Source organism: Podarcis vaucheri, assembly GCF_965113315.1.
Source record: "Podarcis vaucheri genome assembly, chromosome: 2".
Taxonomy (NCBI): domain Eukaryota; kingdom Metazoa; phylum Chordata; class Lepidosauria; order Squamata; family Lacertidae; genus Podarcis; species Podarcis vaucheri.
The window spans coordinates 120,168,503-120,191,973 of NC_138760.1; the positions used below are offsets into that span (position 1 = coordinate 120,168,503).

At 44.4% G+C, this 23,471-nt stretch overlaps 1 protein-coding gene across 6 annotated transcripts in view; it reads right to left on the minus strand.

Moving 5' to 3' along the window:
• Window positions 1-2,337: 2,337 nt before the first annotated feature.
• The window catches only part of LOC309524979 (zinc finger protein RFP-like), a 48,775-nt gene continuing 27,641 nt past the window's right edge, over window positions 2,338-23,471 (minus strand). The window contains exons 1-8 of one of the 6 annotated variants that reach the window (XM_082210258.1): window positions 23,248-23,361; window positions 12,582-13,083; window positions 11,766-11,861; window positions 11,199-11,429; window positions 9,322-9,344; window positions 7,501-7,619; window positions 5,639-5,668; window positions 2,338-3,549 (exon numbers count right to left, since the gene is read on the minus strand). In XM_082210258.1, coding sequence (XP_082066384.1) covers window positions 3,038-3,549; window positions 5,639-5,668; window positions 7,501-7,619; window positions 9,322-9,344; window positions 11,199-11,429; window positions 11,766-11,861; window positions 12,582-12,980 — 1,410 coding nt within the window. In that variant the 5' untranslated portion in view covers window positions 12,981-13,083; window positions 23,248-23,361 and the 3' untranslated portion in view covers window positions 2,338-3,037. Of the gene's footprint in view, window positions 3,550-5,638; window positions 5,669-7,500; window positions 7,620-9,321; window positions 9,345-11,198; window positions 11,430-11,765; window positions 11,862-12,581; window positions 13,084-22,391; window positions 22,537-22,919; window positions 23,168-23,187; window positions 23,362-23,471 lie in introns of those variants that run through there. The other 5 variants (XM_082210259.1, XM_082210262.1, XM_082210260.1 and 2 more) reach the window with 5 other exon arrangements.

The window sequence follows — 23,471 nt, forward strand, 5'->3', positions numbered from 1 at the left end:
TCCAGCAAAGCCCCCATGCACACCTTTAAGAATGCCGTTCGCAGAAGAATTGATGCTTTTGAATTCTGGTGCTGGAGGAGACTCTTGAGAGTCCCATGAACTGCAAGAAGATCAAACCTCTCCATTCTGAAGGAAATCAGCCCTGAGTGCTCACTGGAAGGACAGATCCTGAAGCTGAGGCTCCAATACTTTGGCCACCTCATGAGAAGAGAAGACTCCCTGGAAAAGACCCTGATGTTGGGAAAGATGGAGGGCACAAGGAGAAGGGGACGACAGAGGACAAGATGGTTGGACAGTGTTCTTGAAGCTACCAGCATGAGTTTGACCAAACTGCAGGAGGCAGTGGAAGACAGGAGTGCCTGGCGTGCTCTGGCCCAGGGGGTCACAAAGAGTCGGACACGACCAAACAACTGAACAACAACACCTTCCCAGCTGTCAGTCACTGCACACAGAATGCCAAATTTGCTTTGCCTAGCCTGTAACTTCTATTTTGTTACAGGAGCTGCAGAGTCTTTTTTTATTTTCTTGCTGCCATCTACTAATTGGAGCAAAAATGGACTTCTACAACTTGATGGCCAAACTGCTGCAGTGCACTTCATTTCATGGTGTTACCTGCTGAAACACTTGATGCTACAACACCCCCAAATTGTGTGTTTTTGTGGCACGTTCAAGGAACCCCATCTTTGAATCAAGCAGGGGCTGTGTAAGCACAGGGATGCAGGTGGTACTGTGGTCTAAACCAAACCACCAAGTCTCCTGGGCTTGTGGATCGGAAGGTTGGCGGTTCAAATCCCCGCGACAGAGTGAGCTCTCGTTGCTCTGTCCTAGCTCCTGCCAACCTAGCAATTCAAAAGTACACCAGGGCAAGTAGATAAATAGGTACCACTGTGGCGGGAAGGTAAATGGTGTTTCCTTGCACTCTGGTTTCCATCACGTTGTCCCATTGCACCAGAAGCAGTTTAGTCATGACCTGGAAAGCTGTCTGTGGACAAATGCCGGCTCCCTTGGCCTGAAGTGAGATGAGCGCCACAACCCCATACAGTGGATGCTCAGGTTGCGAATGTGATCAGTGCGGGAAGCACGTCCACAACCCGCAGCACTGCGTCTGTGCACGAGTGGGTCACGATTCTGCGCACGCGCAAAGCATGATTTAGCGCTTCTGTGCATGTGCAAGCGCCAAAACCCAGAAGTAACTCATTCCAGTACTTCTGGGTTCGGTGCGGTGCGCAACCCGAAATTGCACAACCCAAAGCATCTGTAACCTGAGGTATGACTGCAATCCCCTTTGACTGGTCTTAGCATTCCAGGGGTCCTTTATCTTTTACCATACTATAAAAACAATGGGTTGTATTCAGCTTAGCACTAAGGAGATTGTTCCATCAATGCAAGCAATTGAACTTACCTGACAGAAAGAGCTCCTGTCTGCTCCCCTTGCATACTCTATTGAGGGTTCTACCAGCGCTTCATAGTTTTTTATTGTTTTGTTTTTTTGCAGAGGGAAACATGGAACCCTGAGAACTATCATTTATCCTGCAATTCCCAGCACCCTTAACAACCAGTTCTAGAATTCGGAGGCGGGGGGAGGCATGTGATTTAAATGGATGGTGTGCATGCAGCCTTTCACAGACACATCTAGACCTCAGGAAGAGGCTGAGCAGTTTTGAATTTGAGAATATCTATGTAATTTTATCGAATTTATTCTTATTGTTTGTTTGCCATCTTGGATAAATGCTTCTGCTTGGTCCTATCTTCAGGCATGTGTGTGAAGATTGCTACTCAGAGATCCAGATTTGGGTTGTATGTTTTCCTGGCTCAAGGCTTCAGCCAGAGCAGGATATAGGAGAGAAAACAAGCCCAATTCAAATCAAGGGTTGTGAAGTCAGTAGTTAGGATTAGGTATGAACACGCGGCACTTTGTTCTTTCTTCGAAGCATTGTAACAGCTCAAAGGCACAATTCAAAGTGTTGGTCCTGACCTTTAAAGCTCTAAACGGCCTCGGCCCAGTATACCTGAAGGAGTGTCTCCACCTCCATTGTTCAGCCCAGACACTGAGGTTCGGCTCCAAGGGCCTTTTGGCAGTTCCCTTATTGCAAGAAGTGAAGTTACAGGGAACCAGGCAGAGGGCCTACTCGGTGGTGGCACCCACCCTGTGGAACGCCCTCTCACCAGATGTCAAGGAAATAAACAACTATCTGACTTTTAGAAGACATCTGAAGGCAGCCCTGTTTAGGGAAGTTTTTAATGTTTGAAGAAGGTAACTCTCCAGTCATCCCATGTCTGTTCCGTGAGTAAAACAGCAGTTTTAGTCTGTTGCAAGAAAAACACCACCAAGACATCTTAAAAGACTAACACTTTTATTCAGCCACAATGTGGATGTACATATCAAGAAAGGAGGGGGACATTGTCGTTACAAAAGGAATTACTCCGTCACATTTGTCTCCAGAACACATTTGGAAAGAAAAAAAGAAACCTCCTGAGAAAATCCAGTTGGTGTGTGGTACATGCCCAAATGGTAACATAAATAAAGTGAACCCTGGGCCAATTATTCTCTCTCTCTCTCTCAGCCTAGCCTCCTTCACAGAGTTGTAACTACGAATTGGGATGGGGAGAATAATGTACAATCCAATCCACCCAAGCGTTTTGAGGGAAGGGTGAGATATGAGAGAGGAAAGTGAAATAGGCTGAAATCATAAACATCTTTGCGAAGCCGTATTGAACAGGATTTTACCTCAGAGTAAGTGTGCTCTGAAAGCAGAATTGGGGGTCCTGAAAGACTGCCTGTATAAAAACTCTTCTGCTATTGCTTAGGATAAAGAGTTATTTTCAATTAGATTACGTCTCCTTTTTAAAGAAATAAATTGCCGAGGGAAATCTGGGAAAGGGCAGGCAAAGAAAAACAGACTCCGGTTTCAGTTAGGTTCAGAGACTTTGACTAGAAGCTGGGCCTTTGCAGAGCTATCATAGGTGCTCTTGTCCAATAAACAGTTTGACTTAAAAAAACAACAACCTGGACAGTAACACCAGAAAATCCTACGATTTAGGAAATGAGGGCGATATACCCCTTTTCAGACAGCCGAAAGAAGGGGAATGCATCTCGTCCTCCAAAATTGACATCTTTGAATTCAGTGAGCTCAGCTCCCGAATCGGCGTCATAAAACACTAGCTGTCCCACCCTGCAGTTCAAAACAACTCGGATCCTCTGGATCTCCTCACTGAAAGGCAGAGAGTGATCCCGATAACATGAGGGGCAGGAGGCCCAATGTTCCCCATCCCACTTCCCAACCTGCCATATCTCATTTCTCTTTGGAGTTGAGGAACCATTCTTCTGGGAGACTCCCACAGCCCAGTCTCCTTCACTTCCCAAAAAGACCTGCCAGGTATATCTGCCCCCTCTGAGGGCCTGGGAGCCCATCACAAAAGGCCAGTCGTCATAGACTCTCTCGGGATTTGTGGACAGATCTGGATCTTTGCCTCCGTGTCTCACACTTTTGAAGTCCCTTGACATGATGAGTTGGGGACTAGCCGTCTTTGGATCCAGGGTTATAGTTTCTGAAGGGATTGGGGAAATAAAAAGCATAATTAAGGGCTTTGTTTCAACTTATGATATTTTTGACAGTAAGAGCTGTTTGACGGTGGAACAGACTTCCTCAAGAGATGTTGGACTCCTTGCCCTTGGAGGTTTTCAAACAGAGGTTTGATGGCCATCTGTCATGGATGGTGTAGTTGAGATTCCTGAAATGCAGGGGGGGTGGAATAAAGGACCCTCGTTTCCCTTCCACCTTTACAATTCTATGTTCCTATGTGTGCAAATCTGTTTACTATACATATATATGTGAATGACTAAATTATGCCTTGCCACATACTGGATATTTTGGGGGAGGAAATCAGATGCTACCTAAAGGCTCAAAGTCACATTTCTCATGCTCTCTTGCTTCAGCCGCTTTTCTCTCAGCCCAGCTCTGATGCTGCAAGCGGACCTGGGCTGAGGGAAAATGCTAGAAAGTCTGTGAGGATGTGCTTGTGATTGACAGGAGCATTCCAAAGCAGTAAAGAATCCATTAGGAGTGAGTGAAGTGCTGTTAGGAAATGGGAATTTTAAGTCTGTGAGGGAAGGGAAAGAGAATGCAAAGGCTGGATCTACCGTATTTTTCGCCCTATAGGACGCACTTTTTCCCCTCCAAAAATGAAGGGGAAATCTGGGTGCGTCCTATGGGGCGAATGCAGGCTTTCACTGAAGCCTGGAGAGCGAGAGGGGTTGGTGCGCACTGACCCCTCTCGCTCTCCAGGCTTCAGGAGAGCCCCAGCGCCAGCCCCACAAGGTCGGGGGACAGAGGGAGGCAGAAGACCGCCATCCCGTTGTCTCCCGAAGTGGTTTGGAGGCTGACGGCGGGGAGAAGAGCGCTTCTCCCCGCTGCCTGCCCCACCACTCCGGGGACAGCAGGGAGCCGCAGCGCATCTTCCTGCTGTCCCCGGACCTGATCTCCAGGCGGGCGGCGGGGAGAAAAGCGCTTCTCCCCGCTGCCTGCCCCACCACTCCGGGGACAGCAGGGAGCCGCAGCGCATCTTCCTGCTGTCCCCGGACCTGATCGCAAGGCGGGCGGTGGGGAGAAGAGCGCTTCTCCCCGCTGCCTGCCCCACAAGCGCCTGTGGGGGGAAAATAATTTTTTTTTCTTTATTTCCCCCCCAAAAAATGTGATGCGTCCTATGGGCCGGTGCGTCCTATGGGGCGAAAAATACGGTATATACCTATAAAAACACTATGAAAAGAAACGTTATAAAAGCTCACAATGGAAATTCTTGGGATTTCAGCTCTATGGCACCATCTGGTGCCACACTGTTATAACGCATTTATAACATCGTAAGTTGACAAATGCAGATGAATCCAAAGAGAGAGACTCAAGTCTCAGGATTTATAGTTAGGTGTATGTGCTATAGCATATATTGGTCACCAAGGTAACCTAATTCTTCTTCAGTGTCTTTTGATTAGTCCTTTTACAACAACTCTCGTTCCTCTGAGGTAAAATTTCAACAGAAACGTCTCTCCGTCAAGGAATGACACTTGCCAGAAAGGAGTACAGCCAAGACCGCAAGTGATGGCCTCAGCAGGGCCCAGCCCTCACAATAAGCCCTTAGGCGGCTTTAAAGGAGGATTAGACAAATTTGTGGAATGAGTTTAGCAATGGCTACTAATCATTTTGGATCAAAAGTGCAATACCTCCGAGCACCATTTGCTAGACAACAAGAGCAGAAAATGGCTTTTGCCCTCATCTGTCATATTGGTTTGTTTGTTAGCTTTGCATTTGGGCGGCTCTTAAGATATCGTAACAAAACTTTGTATTATTGTTCCCAAGATGAAGGAAGTTTTGATACAGTTGGATGCCGTTTTGAACCAAAATGGAGGACAGAATCTTTCAAAACTGCACCAATGTTAAAAGCTGTACTGATTTCTTGGGTTTCGTAGAATTCCCAAGCAATGCAGTCTATGAGGCTGTCCTGTGTGTGGACAACTTATGGGTTAATCTGTTTAACATTCCTAAACTGACAACCCCCATAAAACACAAATCAAAAAACTTTCTGCAAAAAAAAGACATCCCTATCCCTTCTGTGAATTTGGTCCTCCACCAGTCCCCAAAATTACCTGTGGCTGCATTAAATCCAGTTAGACCACCTGGAGGCCAGGATGGGGGGAGAGAAAAGAAAACAGAGATAAAATGTCACACAATTGTATTTGTCGCAAAAAAATGTTTTTAAAACCCATCCATCACAAAACAAGAAAATCCTGAATAAAATATATATTTAAAAAATCCATCCATCACTCCCTTTAATAGATAAACTGAGTGCTGACTGAAACAAGAATGTGCCTACAAGGAACAAGACAGGGGCTTCAGCATGCTTAATGTAGCTCTGGGGTTTGCTGAAGCACAAATTTCAAAATACACACACACACACAAAAACAACAACAACAAGGAAAATATGCACACTCAATAGCTTCAGAATACTGAGTCTCTGTTGGAAAACTAACTAAATAGAATATGTGGGATGGAATGTCCTGCTCCCTCTGCTTAGGAGTAAATACTGGCAGCCCAAAAGTGCACAAAGGCCTTCTGTGTAGCTCAGCATCATTCGCCAACTCCTGGATCCCTCTTCCCTGAATTCTGCTGCCTCCCCATCACTCACCCAGGTCCATGTAAATTATGCTGGGGTGGGAGAAAGCATGGTTGCTAGGTCTAAAGGGCAGCTCTGGGAGAAACACTCCAGCAAGAAATCTCCCCCCACTGAAGTTGTTGGACTCACACAAGCCACTCACACAAGTCTCAGCCAGTCAGCCAGGCCAATGGTCAGGGATAATAGGAGTTGTAGTCCAGCAACACAGGTGTGTGTGTGTGTGTGTGTGTGTGTGTGTGTGGATACACAGGTCCCAACCACTGTGCATGAGGAAAGGACACTGCCACATTTCTTTCCAGAAGCCCCACACTAACCTAGAGCTTTTCACACCAACATCTGCAAGATCATTTAGATCATCTGGAAGTTGTACTTATGGCACCAACCTCTTCAGAATATCATAGTGCAGGGGTGCCCAAGCTTTTTTCAAAGAAGGCCAGATTAGATGAAGTGAACACGCGTGAGGGCCGGACAAACGTGTTGACCTTTTGGGGATTGAAGTTGAGCTTTTTTTTCTAGGATTGATGTTGTTGAACTTTTTACCCCAGGAAATAAACTGCCGCTGTGGCCGGATTAAACCCAAAGGCCCCCAAAACGGACTTTGAACGTGCCTGTCATAGGGTGATGACCCTGAAACGGACATTTTCTGTCGCTGCCTCTATATTATGGAATGCCCTTCCTCTGCCGTAGACGAAGCAGGAATCATCAATTGCTTCAGACATCTTGTAAAGATTTGCTTTTCCTGATGCATAACATCAGACCCTGTTTTATGCGTTTGAGAAATCTGAATTCCTGTTTTATTTGTGTGGGATTCAATGCTAGTCTCACCCAGAGTAGACCCATTAAAGTTAATAGACATGACCAACTTAGTTTCATTGATTTCAGTGGGTCTGTTTTAAGCAGGCCCTAGTCAGATATATACTTTCATGCTACTGTTTTATTGGGTTTTGACTGTACTATTGTTTTAATGATACTGTTTGTTTTTCTATTTTGCACTGATTTAAGAGATTTTAAAAATACCAGGTGGTTTATAAATGCTTTTAAATAAAAATAATATCCAGTATAAAATCCTTGCAGCTATTCGTTAATACAATTGCAGGCAGCCTCCAACCAGTGGACCTTATTAGGCCTTCTGGGTTTGGCACTTAACTAAACAGCATTGTATGACATCAGCTGCAGAAAAAAACTCAAACACAATTCATGCCATAGCTGCTGCAGCTCAGCAGTTAAGTCAGCCAACCTCAAGTGACATCACAAAGATTGACAGGTGGCTGGTCTCTCCCACTTTTGGTTCCAACCCCTGTGGCAAGATCCAGCGCCCAACCCCTGTTTTCATACCCCTTAGCTCCTGCACGATACTATTCAGACAGACATTTCTATCACGAAATTCCTCAATCCTCCACTTCAGCACGGTGTAGAAAAAGAACGGATTCTCAAATTGCTGCTTCTTTTCATATCTGGAAAGAAAACAGTATTACCCCTCCATTGATGCAATTCAGAATCCCTAAGGACAGCACAAGAAAGGTTTGGAATACAATGGAATGGCAGAAAGCCTCATGTCTAAGCCTGAAACTACCTTCTGAGTCCTATTTCTCAGGAATGAGCAGAGCCATTTCAACAAAGCACCCTCAATCTCCATCCTTTTCAAGGTGACCCAGAACATGGTAACGAAAGCCACCTGAGAGATCTAAGAGAACCAACAGTTGTTGGTTTTAATGTATTTTTATTAAAGATTTTCTTGATTTACAATAGTATGTGCAATGTCTCTCTCTCTTATTTTCCCCCCATGTAACATTTTTTACAAATCGGTTTCATTTGTTAATACATTAGGAAGAAAAGGGGGAAAGAGGTGGGGGGGAGATGAGTGGGGGGGGTCGGGTGGAGATGTTTCTATTTTACTTAATATATATGGGGTTTTGTGTCAGCATTGCTTCTCTGCTGTTCACTTGCGTTCCTTTGGTGGTGAGAGAGGTTGGGTTTGGCCTAGGGTGTGGTTGTTCGTTTGTGGTTGGCTGTGGTGGTCTTTGTTTTCATGTGTGAGTGGGTGTTTTGGATCAGGTTAGCCATACTAATTTATATGCTGTTGGTGGATTTTTGTCATTGTCTTGTTGGGCTGTGTATGTGATAAAGGGGAGCCATACCGGGGTGAAGGCGTCTTCTTCTATTTGTCCCGTGTCAGTTTCAGTTTATTGGTTAATTTTTCTACTAAGGCTGTTTCCCATACTATTTGGTACCATTGGTCCATGCTTACTCCTGACAGGTCTCTCCAGTGTCTGGTTATGGTGTTTCTGGCTGCTGAAAGTAGGTGGGTTATGAGTTCTTTGTGGTGTAAGTGGGCATTATTGTCTTGGAAGATGTTTTGTAGGGCCAGTTCTGGGGTGATTTCTAATACTTGCTTGGTTATTTTACATATTTCTCGTATGGCTTTTGTCCAGAATAGCTGGATTTGGGGGCACTCCCACCACACGTGGAGGTATGTGCCTGTGGAGGTGCACCCTCTCCAGCATTTTGATGAGGTTCCTGGGCGTAATAGTGCTAGTTTTCTTGGTGAGAACCTACAGGTTATAAGGCCAAGAGATCAGGCTGAAAGCCAAAATGGAGGGGATCTAGATCAGCCGCAATCAGTTTGCACTGTGCCCCATCCACCTCCTAGTGAAGATCGTCCACAATTAGGGCAACAAAAGCAGTTTCCATTCCAAAGCCAAACTGAAAAGTAGAAGGAATCTAAAGTACATGCGAAAGACTCTTGGAGATTGATTTAATGTGAGCAGAAAGGGGAGAAAGATGAACATGACACCCAGACTACCATCAGCTGCAGTGCTTTTTTTCTAAAATAATGTTTAGGGGTACTCTCATTTTCCTACACATATTGAAATACTGCCCCTCAATGAGGCCAAACTTAGATTCACAAAATGTTTAGGGATATGTGTACCTCTGCGTCCCCCCAGAAAAAAAAACAACCACTGATCAGTATTAATAAATTGGGGGGGGGGGTTAATTTAGCAAATAACTAGAAAGCCTTTCTTAAGGCAGGTAAAAAATAAAATGAAATGAAAAACCCCAAGCAAGTGGAAACAGAAGAAAACTATTAGAAACAGGAATGCTGTACAAGGATGAAAAGTGCAATGTGTGAACAAGAAATTAGTGAGATCCACTTACCTCTGCAATATGCTTTTAGCTTCCTACAGAAAGAAGAGAAAAAGAACAGAGATTTCAATACAGTACTATAAAGACCCCTTCAGACTCTGTAGGGACCCAAAGTACAGCATTACCTTATTTAAGCAGATCCAATATGCCATCTAATCAAATGCGCATCTCAATTTTCAAAACCTTGAAACCCAAAAAGTATTTGAAGGGAACGCAGTGGATGTAGCCTACCTTGATTTCAGCAAGGCATTTGACAAGGTGCCCCATGATGTTCTTGTAAAGAAGCTGGTAAAATGCGGTCTTGACTATGCTACCACTCAGTGGATTTGTAACTGGCTGACTGACCGAACCCAAAGGGTGCTCATCAATGGTTCCTCTTCATCCTGGAGAAGAGTGACTAGTGACTAGTGGGGTGCCACAGGGTTCTGTCTTGGGCCCGGTCTTATTCAACATCTTTATCAACGACTTGGATGATGGACTCAAGGGCATCCTGATCAAATTTGCAGATGACACCAAACTGGGAGGGGTGGCTAACACCCCAGAGGACAGGATCACACTTCAAAATGACCTTGACAGATTAGAGAACTGGGCAAAAATAAACAAGATGAATTTTAACAGGGAGAAATGTAAAGTATTGCACTTGGGCAAAAAAAATGAGAGGCACAAATACAAGATGGGTGACACCTGGCTTGAGAGCAGTACATGTGAAAAGGATCTAGGAGTCTTGGTTGACCACAAACTTGACATGAGCCAACAGTGTGACGTGGCAGCTAAAAAAGCCAATGCAATTCTGGGCTGCATCAATAGGAGTATAGCATCTAGATCAAGGGAAGTAATAGTGCCACTGTATTCTGCTCTGGTCAGACCACACCTGGAGTACTGTGTCCAGTTCTGGGCACCACAATTCAAGAAGGACACTGACAAACTGGAACGTGTCCAGAGGAGGGCAACCAAAATGGTCAAAGGCCTGGAAACGATGCCTTATGAGGAACGGCTAAGGGAGCTGGGCATGTTTAGCCTGGAGAAGAGGAGGTTAAGGGGTGATATGATAGCCATGTTCAAATATATAAAAGGATGTCACATAGAGGAGGGAGAAAGGTTGTTTTCTGCTGCTCCAGAGAAGCGGACACGGAGCAATGGAGCCAAACTACAAGAAAGAAGATTCCACCTAAACATTAGGAAGAACTTCCTGACAGTAAGAGCTGTTCGACGGTGGAATTTGCTGCCAAGGAGTGTGGTGGAGTCTCCTTCTTTGGAGGTCTTTAAGCAGAGGCTTGACAACCATATGTCAGGAGTGCTCTGATGGTGTTTCCTGCTTGGCAGGGGGTTGGACTCGATGGCCCTTGTGGTCTCTTCCAACTCTATGATTCTATGATTCTATGATTCTATGATTTGCTGGTGCCATCAAATCTAATGCGACCTTAATTCTTGTGACATAATTTGGCCGAAAAAGCTGCGCATTACATTTGAGTAAATACGGTATATAAAGTAAGAATAATATTAAAAACGTAAGTCTCCAGCCCTGAAACAGGACATCAGAAGAATCCTGCTGGATCAGACTGAGGGTTGATCTTCCTGTTTCCAACATGAGGTTGGCAGATTCCTCCAGGAAACCCACAAGCGGGGAATGATGGCAAAAATACCCTAATTAGGAGGGCATTAGGAGCACACACATGACCAGAGAGTTAAAAAAAACCACACAAACCTATTCTATCAGACTGATCCATAGTGAAGTGAAATTAGAAATTTATCTGGGATGTTGTACGCTACAAACCTCATAAACCACAATCATAAATTTGGGCTCCTTCATATGGTATATATATAAATGGAGAAACACCAAAATATGGAGTTTGCTCTCCTAATGGATAGTTTGTTTCTACTCTTCTTACCTGAAGGAATTCAATTTCTGGCTTCTGACGCACTTCTTCCATATCCTGAATGAAACCTCCAAGACTTGCCAATTCTTCAGAGAACCTGGACAGGCAACTTTTCTTTATCACTGCAAGACACTTCTCCACGTTTACCATATCCTGCAGAAGAAGTTTCTCTTGATCTCTCAGAGACTGGCATAATTTTCCAAACTCTGCCACTATTTTTCCCTTCTCTTCTTTCATTAGCTCCTGCAACAAACAGAATATAAAGAGCAGAAAATCAGGCCAGCGTAATCCATGTTTGCACCATCAAGAGAGATAGGATTTCATACAAAGGGCATATAAAATGGCATCAACATCCAGAATGGAAGAATTTCCTAAAAACCTATAGGAGTCCATGTTTCTGTGAAATATTCTTATAATTTCTAAAAGAAACCAAGTAATGCTGAGGAGCTGGGACGCCTCACGGCTTTTAACCATCTTGTTGGTTCCATTACTTGCTCAGTTCCAACAAACAGTGGTCTCTGGGCTCCTCTGGGAGGAAGAGAGATATAATGTTAATTAATTTTAAAAATCGGCACTTACAAGCAGATCCTGGCTTTCATTTTCCAAGTTCTCTGTATACTGCAGGATGATTTCTCTCCCCTCCTTCAGAACTTCTAGGCAGCGAAAAATCCGATCCTGTCAATAATAATAATAATAATAATAATAATAATTTTATACCCTGCCCTCCCCGGCCATGACCGGGCTCAGGGCGACTAACACTGAATATAAATACAGTAAAAACAGGTGGACTTCCTGCAAGCTCTGCGTTGCTTTTTTGAGCAGCGTGGGGCTTGCATCTGCCCACCACCTCAGCCACCCTACAGCTGAGGGGGAGGCTACCAAGAGGCTCCACGCAGCACCTCCTGCCTTGGCTTGCCCCACCCCCATGGGCAGCTTGCCCCGCCACGGCTGCAGGACACACACACCGCGCCGGGCAGCCAAATGACTAGCTACGCCACTGCTGAGGCATGTGCCCAGTGTTGGGGAAATTTAGCCCACACGGCTGCCATCCCCAAAACGTCATATGCAACGTGATATGTAATAGCGCTGGCACTGGGAAAGTCTCCCTGGCACAGAAATTGCATAGACAGACAGCAACATTCTCCTGAATGGTAAGGGAGTCTGGAGGAGAGCCTTAACAGAAGATGGCTGTAATACACAAGCAGCTTGGTATGGGAGCACATATTTCTCCATGCAATTGTGTCTGCAAAGTCACCTCACACACCTGGGATCAGATATAAAGCCTTCCCACAAGGAGAGTCTGAATTCTCACCACCCTTGAACCCTGGCCCTCAATATTTCTGAAAATGTAGCATTGGTTATATGCCCAAATCATATCAAATGTAGTATTCTTACCTTGTATTCTTCAACAGCCTGGTCAATGGGAACCACAGCTTTGCATGGGTGCTGTTGTGCGGCGTCACACAGAAGGCAGAAGAAGATTTCGTGATCCTTGCAAAACAAATTCATGGGCGCCTTGTGTGTCACACATTTTGGCCCCTCTAGTCCCATGGAATTCAGCTGCTGAGCAATTTCAACAATGCTTGCTAGAGACCTGTTTGATTTGAAATCCCGCCCGACGGCTGCTCGGCACTGTGGGCACCTGGTTTCTGTGCCAGCCTCCTCCCAGCACGTAGAGATGCATCCTTGGCAGAAGTTGTGTCCGCAGTCTAGAGTCACAGGATCTGCAAAGTAGGCCAGGCAGACAGGGCAAGTGGCTTCAAAGCGAAGCCTCTTCCTGGGGGTCTCAGCCATGGCTTCACTATTGCAGTGCAACACAAAGGGAACAGAGTTCTTTTCTCCTGCACTCAGAAGCAGCCCCAAGCGGAAGAGAGCTCAAAAGGCCCCTATCTCTGCCCTGGAAAGAAACAGCAGCAAGAGAATCAGGTTATCAGGCAGACATTTGTTTGACAATACCAGGAACATTATTGATATCTTGGAACTTTTACAAACAAATATTAACACCAAAGCAGTATTGATCTTTATTGATGCGGAGAAGGCCTTTGATAACATTTCCTGGAAATTTATGAAGAAAAATTTGGAAGGGATGGGAGTGGGAAGGGGGTTTGAGAATGGAATAGAAGCAATCTATTCAGAACAAAAAGCTAAGTTGATAGTGAACAATGTGGTGACAGAAGAACTTCATATTGAAAAAGGAACACGACAGGGGTGCCCCCTATCCCCCTTATTGTTTATTTCAGTCCTGGAGGTTTTGCTGAACATGATAAGGGAGGATCGGCAGGTACAAGGAATACGGGTCGGAGCGAAACAATATAAACTGAAAGCATTTGCAGATGACCTGGTTTTAACACTACAGGAGCCAGAACCCAGTACAAAAAGAGTTTTAGAACTGATCCAGAAATTTGGTCGGGTGGCGGGTTTTAAGTTGAACAAGCAAAAAACTAAAGTCTTAGGGAAAAACTTGACGGCCATGGAAACAGAAGGGTTTCAGAAAGAGACAGAACTAAATATTGTTAAGAAAGTGAAATACCTGGGGGTCAATCTGTCTTCCAAGAATTTGAATCTATTTAAAGATAATTATGAGAAATGTTGGTTAGAAGTTAAAAAAGATTTAGAAATTTGGTCAAGACTGAAATTATCCTTGTTAGGCCGAATTGCAGCTATAAAGATGAACGTTTTGCCAAAGATGTTGTTTTTGTTTCAAGCCTTGCAGATTGTGGACAGAGTGGAATGCTTTGGAAAGTGGCAGAAGGACATTTCTAGGTTTGTCTGGCAGGGCAAAAAGCCCCGAATAAAGTTTAAGATATTAACTGATGCAAAAGAGAGAGGGGGGTTTGCCCTGCCGGACCTAAGGCTATACTATGAAGCGGCAGCCTTCTGCTGGATGAAAGATTGGATTCTATTAGAAAACACTGATGTCCTAGATCTGGAAGGCTTCAACAATTCGTTAGGTTGGCATGCGTATTTGTGGTATGACAAGGGTAAATCATATGGAATGTTTAAAAACCATATTGTCAGAAAAGCAATATATATGGTCTGGAAAAAATACAAAGACTTATTGGAAAGCAAAACTCCGAGGTGGATCTCACCAATAGAGGCCAAAGCTCGGAAAACAACCAATATGGAGGCTTATTGGCCGAAATATTGGGAAATAATAGAAAATATTGAAGGTAACTGGAGATTGCAGAGCTTTGAAAAACTAAAGGATAAGGTGCAAAATTGGCTGCATTATGCCCAAATTAATGAGGTTTTTAAGCTAGACAAAAAAACAGGTTTCCAGGTGGAAAAATCGAAACTTGAGACAGAGTTGCTTGAACCAAAGACCAAGTTATTATCGAGAATGTATAACTTGCTGCTTAAATGGAACACTCAAGATGAGACAGTTAAATCAGCAATGATAAAATGGGCTCAGGACATTGGTTATAATATTATGTCTGATGACTGGGAAAGGTTATGGACCACCGGTATGAAGTTTACTGCATGTAATGCTTTGAAAGAAAACATTATGAAAATGGTATACAGGTGGTACATGACCCCGGTTAAGCTAGCTAAGATTTACCATTTGTCCGATAACAAATGTTGGAAATGCAAGGAAGCTGAGGGAACATTCTTTCACCTCTGGTGGACCTGCCCAAGACTGAAGGCCTTCTGGGAAATGATCTATAATGAGTTAAAAAAGGTGTTTAAGTACACTTTTCCCAAGAAACCAGAGGCCTTCCTTCTGGGCATTGTCGGCCAGAAGGTGTCTAAAAAGGATAGAACTTTTTTTATGTACGCTACAACAGCAGCAAGAATTCTTATCGCTAAGCATTGGAAGACCCAAGATTTGCCCACACTGGAGGACTGGCACACGCAACTGATGAACTACATGGAATTAGCCGAGATGACTGCAAGGATTCGAGACTTGGGAGAAGAAGCAATGGAGGAGGACTGGAAAAAATTTAAAGACTATTTGCAAAAGTATTATAAGTTATATGAAACATAAGATGTCGTGTGATTGGGAATCTAGCCCCAGTAACAAAACTTAATTATTTATGAAATTTGACAAGATTTATGAAAGAATTAAGGTTTAAATGGGTAAAAACGATATTATGGTATATTGCTCAGAGTATATATTGATCAAGAGATTTAAATTTAAACTGTAATTGAAAATAGAAAGAAACATATGAAATAAGGATATAATTTGCTGATAAATTTATTGTTAAGAAATGCATTCTGCGAGGGATGGGGGAAGTCCAATGGAAATTTGAAATGAGTTATCGAAATGGTCGTGTTTTTCTTTTTCCTTTTTTTCTGGTCTTTTTTTTTCTTCTTACTTTTTGATCTCTTTGTTATTTCTGTAAAAAATGTAATAAAAATTATTATAAAAAAAAAAAAAAAAAAAAGAGAATCAGGTTAGTATTATGTGCACCAATAAAGGAAAATATTGTGTAGTGGTTAAGAGCGGTGGACTCATAATCTGGTGAACTGGGTTCGATTCCCGCTCCTCCACATGCAGCTGCTAGGTGACCTTGGTCTAGTCACACTTCTCTGAAGTCTCTCAGCCCCACTCACCTCACAGAGCGTTTGTTGTGGGGGAGGAAGGGAAAGGAGAATGTTAGCCACTTTGAGACTCCTTTGGGTAGAGATAAAGCGGGATATGAAATCCAAACTCTTCTTCTTCACCACCCACAGAGGCCGATTCCCACTTTGATACCCTTCTTTACCACTCCTCTTTATTCAGCTTTGATTTGTGTTTTAGGGAGAATGACAAGCCTAGACAGCATCTTAAAAAGCAGAGACATCACCTTGCCAACAAACGTCCGTCTAGTTAAAGCTTTGGTTTTCCCAGTAGTGATGTATGGAAGTGAGAGCTGGACCATAAAGAAGGCTGATTGATGAAGAATTGCTGCTTTTGAATTATGGTGCTGGAGGAGACTCTTGAGAGTCCCATGGACTGCAAGAAGATCAAACCTCTCCATTCTGAAGGAAATCAGCCCTGAGTGCTCACTGGAAGGACAGATCCTGAAGCTGAGGCTCCAATACTTTGGCCACCTCATGAGAAGAGAAGACTCCCTGGAAAAGACCCTGATGTTGGGAAAGATGGAGGGCACAAGGAGAAGGGGACGACAGAGGACGAGATGGTTGGACAGTGTTCTCGAAGCTACCAGCATGAGTTTGAGCAAACTGCGGGAGGCAGTGGAAGACAGGAGTGCCTGGCGTGCTCTGGTCCATGGGGTCATGAAGAGTCGGACACAACAACAGATAACAGTGGATTGTTGATGTAATTACAATTTAGTTTGTTGTTCTCATGCTTTGTGTGCAGTGTAAACATAATAGCTGTGTAGGCAAAGAAAGAAACTAAGAACCATTTGGGGGTGCTATCCTCCAGAGTAATACACATAAAGCCTGCTTTTCCCCAACCTTGCTCCTTGTTATTTGTTCTTATAGTAGGAGACAGGCTGAAACTCTAGAAAGAGTAGCCTTACTTGTCTATTGCAGTTTTTAAAAAAGTTATCACGTGGAATATGAAAGGTGTGAGATATTTATTTTGCCAGAAACTTAAGTGTATCTTGGTGGACATCACATACAATGAGAAGGTGTAGCAATGCAAGAGATAAAGGCATCACAATGCCATGCAGATGGGGGCCCGACAAATAAATGGAACTACTGCCCCCAGCTGGTAATGAGCTGGCAAAGCAAGACAAATACCATGCAAAGAGGGGAAATTGCTTTTGGTAGTGAGCTAGCCACTCTGATGGTTTCTTTCTTTCTTTCTTTCTTTCTTTCTTTCTTTCTTTCTTTCTTTCTTTTGGTGCCAAATACTTTTTAATGGTTTTCCAAATTTTAACCAATCAATACATCAAATTTGATACATTTCCCCCAGATACATTGACTTCCCGCTCTTCTTTCTAGCCGTGTCCCTAAAGGTAAAGGGACCCCTGACCATTAGGTCCAGTTGTGGGCGACTCTGGGGTTCCACGCTCATCTCGCTTTATTGGCCGAGGGAGCCGGCGTACAGCTTCCGGGTCATGTGGCCAGCATGACTAAGCCACTTCTGGCAAACCAGAGCAACAAACGGAAATGCCATTTACCTTCCCGCCAGAGCGGTACCTAATTATCTACTTGCACTTTGACGTGCTTTCGAACTGCTAGGTGGGCAGGAGCTGGGACCGAACGACGGGAGCTCACCCTGCCGCGGGGATTTGAACCGCCGACCATGCGATCAGCAAGCCCTAGGCTCTGTGGTTTAACCCACAGCACCACCCACATCCCTACTTTCCCCTATTTTCTGCTTTATATTTGAAATTTATATTCCAATTCACATTTCAACCCTTATATCGAATCCTAAATTGCACGTTTTCCTATTTGATTCTTTTTTCTTCTCCCTTTCCTCTTCTCCCTCGGCTGTCTAGTTTTCAATTCCTGCTTGCATACTTAACAATATCTTATTCCCTTACACAGCAAATGAGGTCTCCAGTGACACTCTGATGGTATCAACCCTGCATATTCCAGTTCAAGAGGTTTGCATGGGATGTTCTCTTTGAAACATGAAATGAATGAATGAATGAATGAATGAATGAAGTCTACTTTTCAATCCTGTTACTGAATAGCAAGGCTCTCCCACTGGTTTCTGAATGTTGCCATTACCAATAGTTGGCTTGTGTCCAGAACCTGCCTTATGTAAAATGGCAAGAGAGTATCTGGAGAGCCCAGCTGAAAAGTAATCCAGCATCCTACCCCCACATCGCTGAGTATACAGCTGGATTCCTTTGGAAATCCCACAAGCATGACATGAAGACTGTAGCCCTCTCTGGCTCTTGCCCTTAAGAAATTGGTATTCAGTGGCATACTACCTCTGAAATTTATATACCGCTTATGGCCAAAATAAGCGGTATATAAAATGTACAAAAAATGGAAAAGGGGGGAAACCACCAAAGAGGAATTCAAACAAATAGCCAGCACGTGTAGACACAAAGTCAGAAAAGCTAAAGCACAGAATGAACTCAGGCTTGCTAGAGAGGTTAAAAGCAACAAAAAAGGCTTTTATGGGTATGTTCGTAGCAAAAGGAAGAACAAAGAAACAGTGGGGTCACTCAGAGGAGAAGATGGTGAAATGCAAACAGGGGACACAGAAAGGGCTGAACTCCTCAATGCCTTCTTTGCCTCAGTCTTCTCCGATAAAGAAGACAATGCCCGACCTGAAGAATTTGAAGCAAATGATTCAGCAAAGGAAACACAGCCCAGAATAACTAAGGAGATAGTACAAGAATATTTGGCTAGATTAGATGTATTCAAGTCTCCAGGGCCAGATGAACTGCATCCAAGAGTATTAAAAGAACTGGCAGATGTGATCTCAGAACCACTGGCAGTCATCTTTGAGAATTCCTGGAGAACAGGCGAAGTCCCGGCAGACTGGAGGAGGGCAAATGTTGTTCCTATTTTCAAAAAGGGGAAAAGAGAGGACCCAAATAATTACCGTCCAGTCAGTCTGACATCAATAGCAGGGAAGATTCTGGAGCAGATCATTAAGCAAACAGTCTGTGAGCACCTAGAAAGGAATGCTGTGATCACCAATAGTCAGCATGGATTTCTGAAAAATAAGTCATGTCAGACTAACCTGATCTCGTTTTTTGACAGAATTACAAGCCTGGTAGATGAAGGGAACGCAGTGGATGTAGCCTACCTTGATTTCAGCAAAGCATTTGACAAGGTGCCCCATGATATTCTTGTAAAGAAGCTGGTAAAATGCGGTCTTGACTATGCTACCACTCAGTGGATTTGTAACTGGCTGACTGACCGAACCCAAAGGGTGCTCATCAATGGTTCCTCTTCATCCTGGAGAAGAGTGACTAGTGGGGTGCCACAGGGTTCTGTCTTGGGCCCGGTCTTATTCAACATCTTTATCAACGACTTGGATGATGGACTCAAGGGCATCCTGATCAAATTTGCAGATGACACCAAACTGGGAGGGGTGGCTAACACCCCAGAGGACAGGATCACACTTCAAAACGACCTTGACAGATTAGAGAACTGGGCAAAAACAAACAAGATGAATTTTAACAGGGAGAAATGTAAAGTATTGCACTTGGGCAAAAAAAATGAGAGGCACAAATACAAGATGGGTGACACCTGGCTTGAGAGCAGTACATGTGAAAAGGATCTAGGAGTCTTGGTTGACCACAAACTTGACATGAGCCAACAGTGTGACGCGGCAGCTAAAAAAGCCAATGCAATTCTGGGCTGCATCAATAGGAGTATAGCATCTAGATCAAGGGAAGTAATAGTGCCACTGTATTCTGCTCTGGTCAGACCACACCTGGAGTACTGTGTCCAGTTCTGGGCACCACAATTCAAGAAGGACACTGACAAACTGGAACGTGTCCAGAAGAGGGCAACCAAAATGGTCAAAGGCCTGGAAACGATGCCTTATGAGGAACGGCTAAGGGAGCTGGGCATGTTTAGCCTGGAGAAGAGGAGGTTAAGGGGTGATATGATAGCCATGTTCAAATATATAAAAGGATGTCACATAGAGGAGGGAGAAAGGTTGTTTTCTACTGCTCCAGAGAAGCGGACACGGAGCAATGGATCCAAACTACAAGAAAGAAGATTCCACCTAAACATTAGGAAGAACTTCCTGACAGTAAGAGCTGTTCGACAGTGGAATTTGCTGCCAAGGAGTGTGGTGGAGTCTCCTACTTTGGAGGTCTTTAAGCAGAGGCTTGACAACCATATGTCAGGAGTGCTCTGATGGTGTTTCCTGCTTGGCAGGGGGTTGGACTCGATGGCCCTTGTGGTCTCTTCCAACTCTATGATTCTATGATTCTAAGCCTCGGTCCAGTATACCTGAAGGAGCGTCTCCACCCCCATCGTTCTACCTGGACACTGAGGTCCAGCACCGAGGGCCTTCTGGCGGTTCCCTCGCTGTGAGAAGCCAAGTTACAGAAAACCAGGCAGAGGGCCTTCTCGGTAGTGGCACCCGCCCTGTGGAATGCCCTCCCACCAGATGTCAAAGAGAAAAATAACTATCAGACTTTAAGAAGACATCTGAAGGCAGCCCTCTTTAGGGAAGCTTTTAATATTTGACGCACTATTGTACTTTAATATTTTGTTGGAAGCCGCCCAGAGTGGCTGGGGAAACCCAGCCAGATGGGCAGGGTATAAATAATAAATTTATCATCATCATCATCATCATCATCATCATCATCATCATCATCATCACCATAGCACAAAAATGAGTTATACAAACAGTAAAAGATAAACATCCATAAAGAGTATGCACAATAAAACAATCCCAGTGGTTATGAAGGAGCTCTATCACCCTCATAACTAATCCTGTTGATGGAATTATACTAAAGGAATGTGGTCAGTGGCTTTGATAAGGAACCCACCCTAGTGACCATCACCACATCTTGGGGCAGCAAATTCCACATATTCATTATGCGTTTTGTCAAAGGGTACTGCTTTTCCTCTGGTGGGAATCTATTGCTAAAATGTCATTGGGTGACAAGAGTTCTGTTGGTGCAACATATATACACACACATGCATACATACATACACACCGTATGAGAATTCCTGAATGCCAAGATCCAGGTTTGGGGCAAGTACTCTTTGGTGAGAGAAGCCCAGCAGAAAAGTCACAAAATAAATTTGAAAGTAAAGCATGGAAATATAGGTTGATGGACCTTTAAAATGTGCCCTTCCAAGCGAGTTTCAAAATTTCCCTCTTCCCGCAGCATAGGAAAAGACCACATGCCGGCAAGTTAAAAAATGGTTTACTTACAAACTCTCCAGAGGTCAGAAACATGTGCGTCAGAAAAGTTGCACAGGGAGTAAAATCTAGCTTAGTTACAAAGTGGTGAAAGTTCCTAATTTTTTTTTGGATTAGGAACACAACAGTGGCTGGTGAGAGCCATGTGGCTTCTGATCTTGAGCAACCAGCTATAACCTCTGCATATACTAAGCTTCTCAGGCAAGGTGGGTGGGGACAATTGGCAAGATTGCCTATTTCCTCCCAAGGTAAGGGGAAGTGACACAGCTAACCCTGTCAGGACCACTTACTGTGGAATTAAACCCTTCAAGCATTAGTTTGACATAAGCATGTTGGTTAAATGAAGCTGGTTCTAGTTCAAGTACAGCACCTAGAGGAGATTGCATGCACACGACATGGGGCTGGCTCTCTTGACAGTGAGCCATTCTCTCCTGCCCTCTACAGTAAAAAAAAAGGTTAAGGACCACTGACAGTTAAGTCCAGTTGCAAATGACTCTGGGGTTGCAGTGCTCATCTTGCTTTACTGGCCGAGGGAGCCAACGTTTGTCTGCAGACAGTTTTTCCGGGCCAGCATAACTAAGCTGCTTCTGGCAAAGCCAGAGCAGCGCACAAAAATGCCATTTATCTTCCCGCTAGAGCGGTACCTATTTATCTACTTGCACTGGTGTGTTTTCGAACTGCTAGGTTGGCAGGATAAAAGCAGAATAAAAACCTCATAGAACCTCCATTTTATGCAAGCAAAGTAAAAATGCAATCCAAACCCCACAGGCCTCAGATTTAGAGAAATCTATAAATAAATCAAATCAAATCTGAATTTCCAGTTTTACCTAATGAGTTAAGTGGCATCCTCTGCCTATATATGCAAATGTAAGACTTGATTAGCCCTATTGTCATTGTCCTCACTGTTAGGAAAATAAACTTGCTTTTGTTAATGCAGCCGAGCCTTTTTACCTGGGCAGGGTTTAGGCCTGAGCACTGTCTTAATCCGGTCCTGGGTAGGATGGGATTGAGCCCTGCCCCCCACTATCAAGGCCACCTTTTGCTCGCCCCCCCCCCCAAGCAGGCTGGGGGAGGGGAGGAGTTGCCCTGCAGTCTAAAACTATGCATCCCAGGAATTGTGCATAAGGAAACTACCTTTTTTTGAGTGTCGGGCAAGCAAATAACGAGAAAAGCGAGGGTGGGGTGAGAGAATAAAATCTACAATTGCGATTAAACTGAATTAATTCGGTCTGATTTGCAATCATTTGGAAAAATCAATAAAAGTAATTGGGGGGAAATAGATGAGTCGAAACCGCATAGCAACACGCGGACAAGGCGACAAGCCCAGGCAGCTCTCCTGTACTCCGCCGCAGCAAGCGAAGCCACCTGCAAAATAAAACGCGCGCTTCTCTGAGAATAACTCTCTTAATTGTTTTTTTTAACTTCACAGGGGAAAGAAATATCGGGCTACAAACCAGTTCCCAATGCCCAGATTTCGTTTACCCCTCGCTCCCCAACGACCGGCAAAAGCAGCGATTTTAACTGGACGAAAGATCCGGGAACTCCTTTTGTTCAAGCGCCCGGATCTGAAGCAACTCCGGTTACTAGCAAGAGAAAGGAGAAACCTTTCTCCAGCAGGAAACGGCTAGGACTGAGGACTGGCAAACCAGAGAATCGGGCTTGAGAAGGAAACCGTTTTTAAAAAAAAAAAAAAATGAGCATGAGGCAACGTTACTCCCAAAAAGAGGGATGGAAAAGAGGGCGGCACCCATTTAACTGGGGCTGGAACATTTGGGGTTGGATTTTTAACACACACACAGCGTAGCCAGGATTTTTGTTGGGGGGGGGCGCAAGACTTTTGTTACAGAACCTACGTGATTGGTCAGTTAATTATTTCTATTGTTTTACTTGATGGGGGGCTGCCTCTCTAAACCCCCCCTAAAAACACCAAGGACTGATACACACATTTATTTAGTTTTTGGAAGAGACCTTTTAACCACCACCTGCGTCGCCGCCCCAGTTTTCCTTTCTGCAGAACGATTTCCAGGAAGCGCGGGTCCCTCGCTTTTATATTGCAAGTGTGTTGGGATTTATTTATGCTTTTTGTTTTTAAAGCAGACCCCCGGGAGACATTGAGCAAGAAGCAATGAGAAAACTGCGGGCAGGAGAAAAGGGGCACTAATGAACCAGAACCTAAGAACAGCTTTGCTGGGTGTTCAAAACGCAGCACGCGCGCACAAGCGCACGCCGAAGCGAGCAATAAACTCCTACCGATTTAAGTGGCAACAGACTGAGCCTAAAAACGGGGTCCAGGAGGCGAATTCCCTTTACCTCGAAGCCCGGCAAAAGCAGCTGTCCCAATCTGGCGGAGCAAAGGGGACTCCTTCGGTTCAAGCGCCCAGATCCGGAGCAAGAAGGAGAAGCCGAAACCGGTGGGAGAGAACTCAAAATCCCCGCCACGAGAAAAAGATTCAGTAAATTGCAGCAGCTGATAAGTTGTGAATGGGCAAACGTTCGTGGGCGGGGCGAACTGGCTCCGCGCTGCAACCAATCAG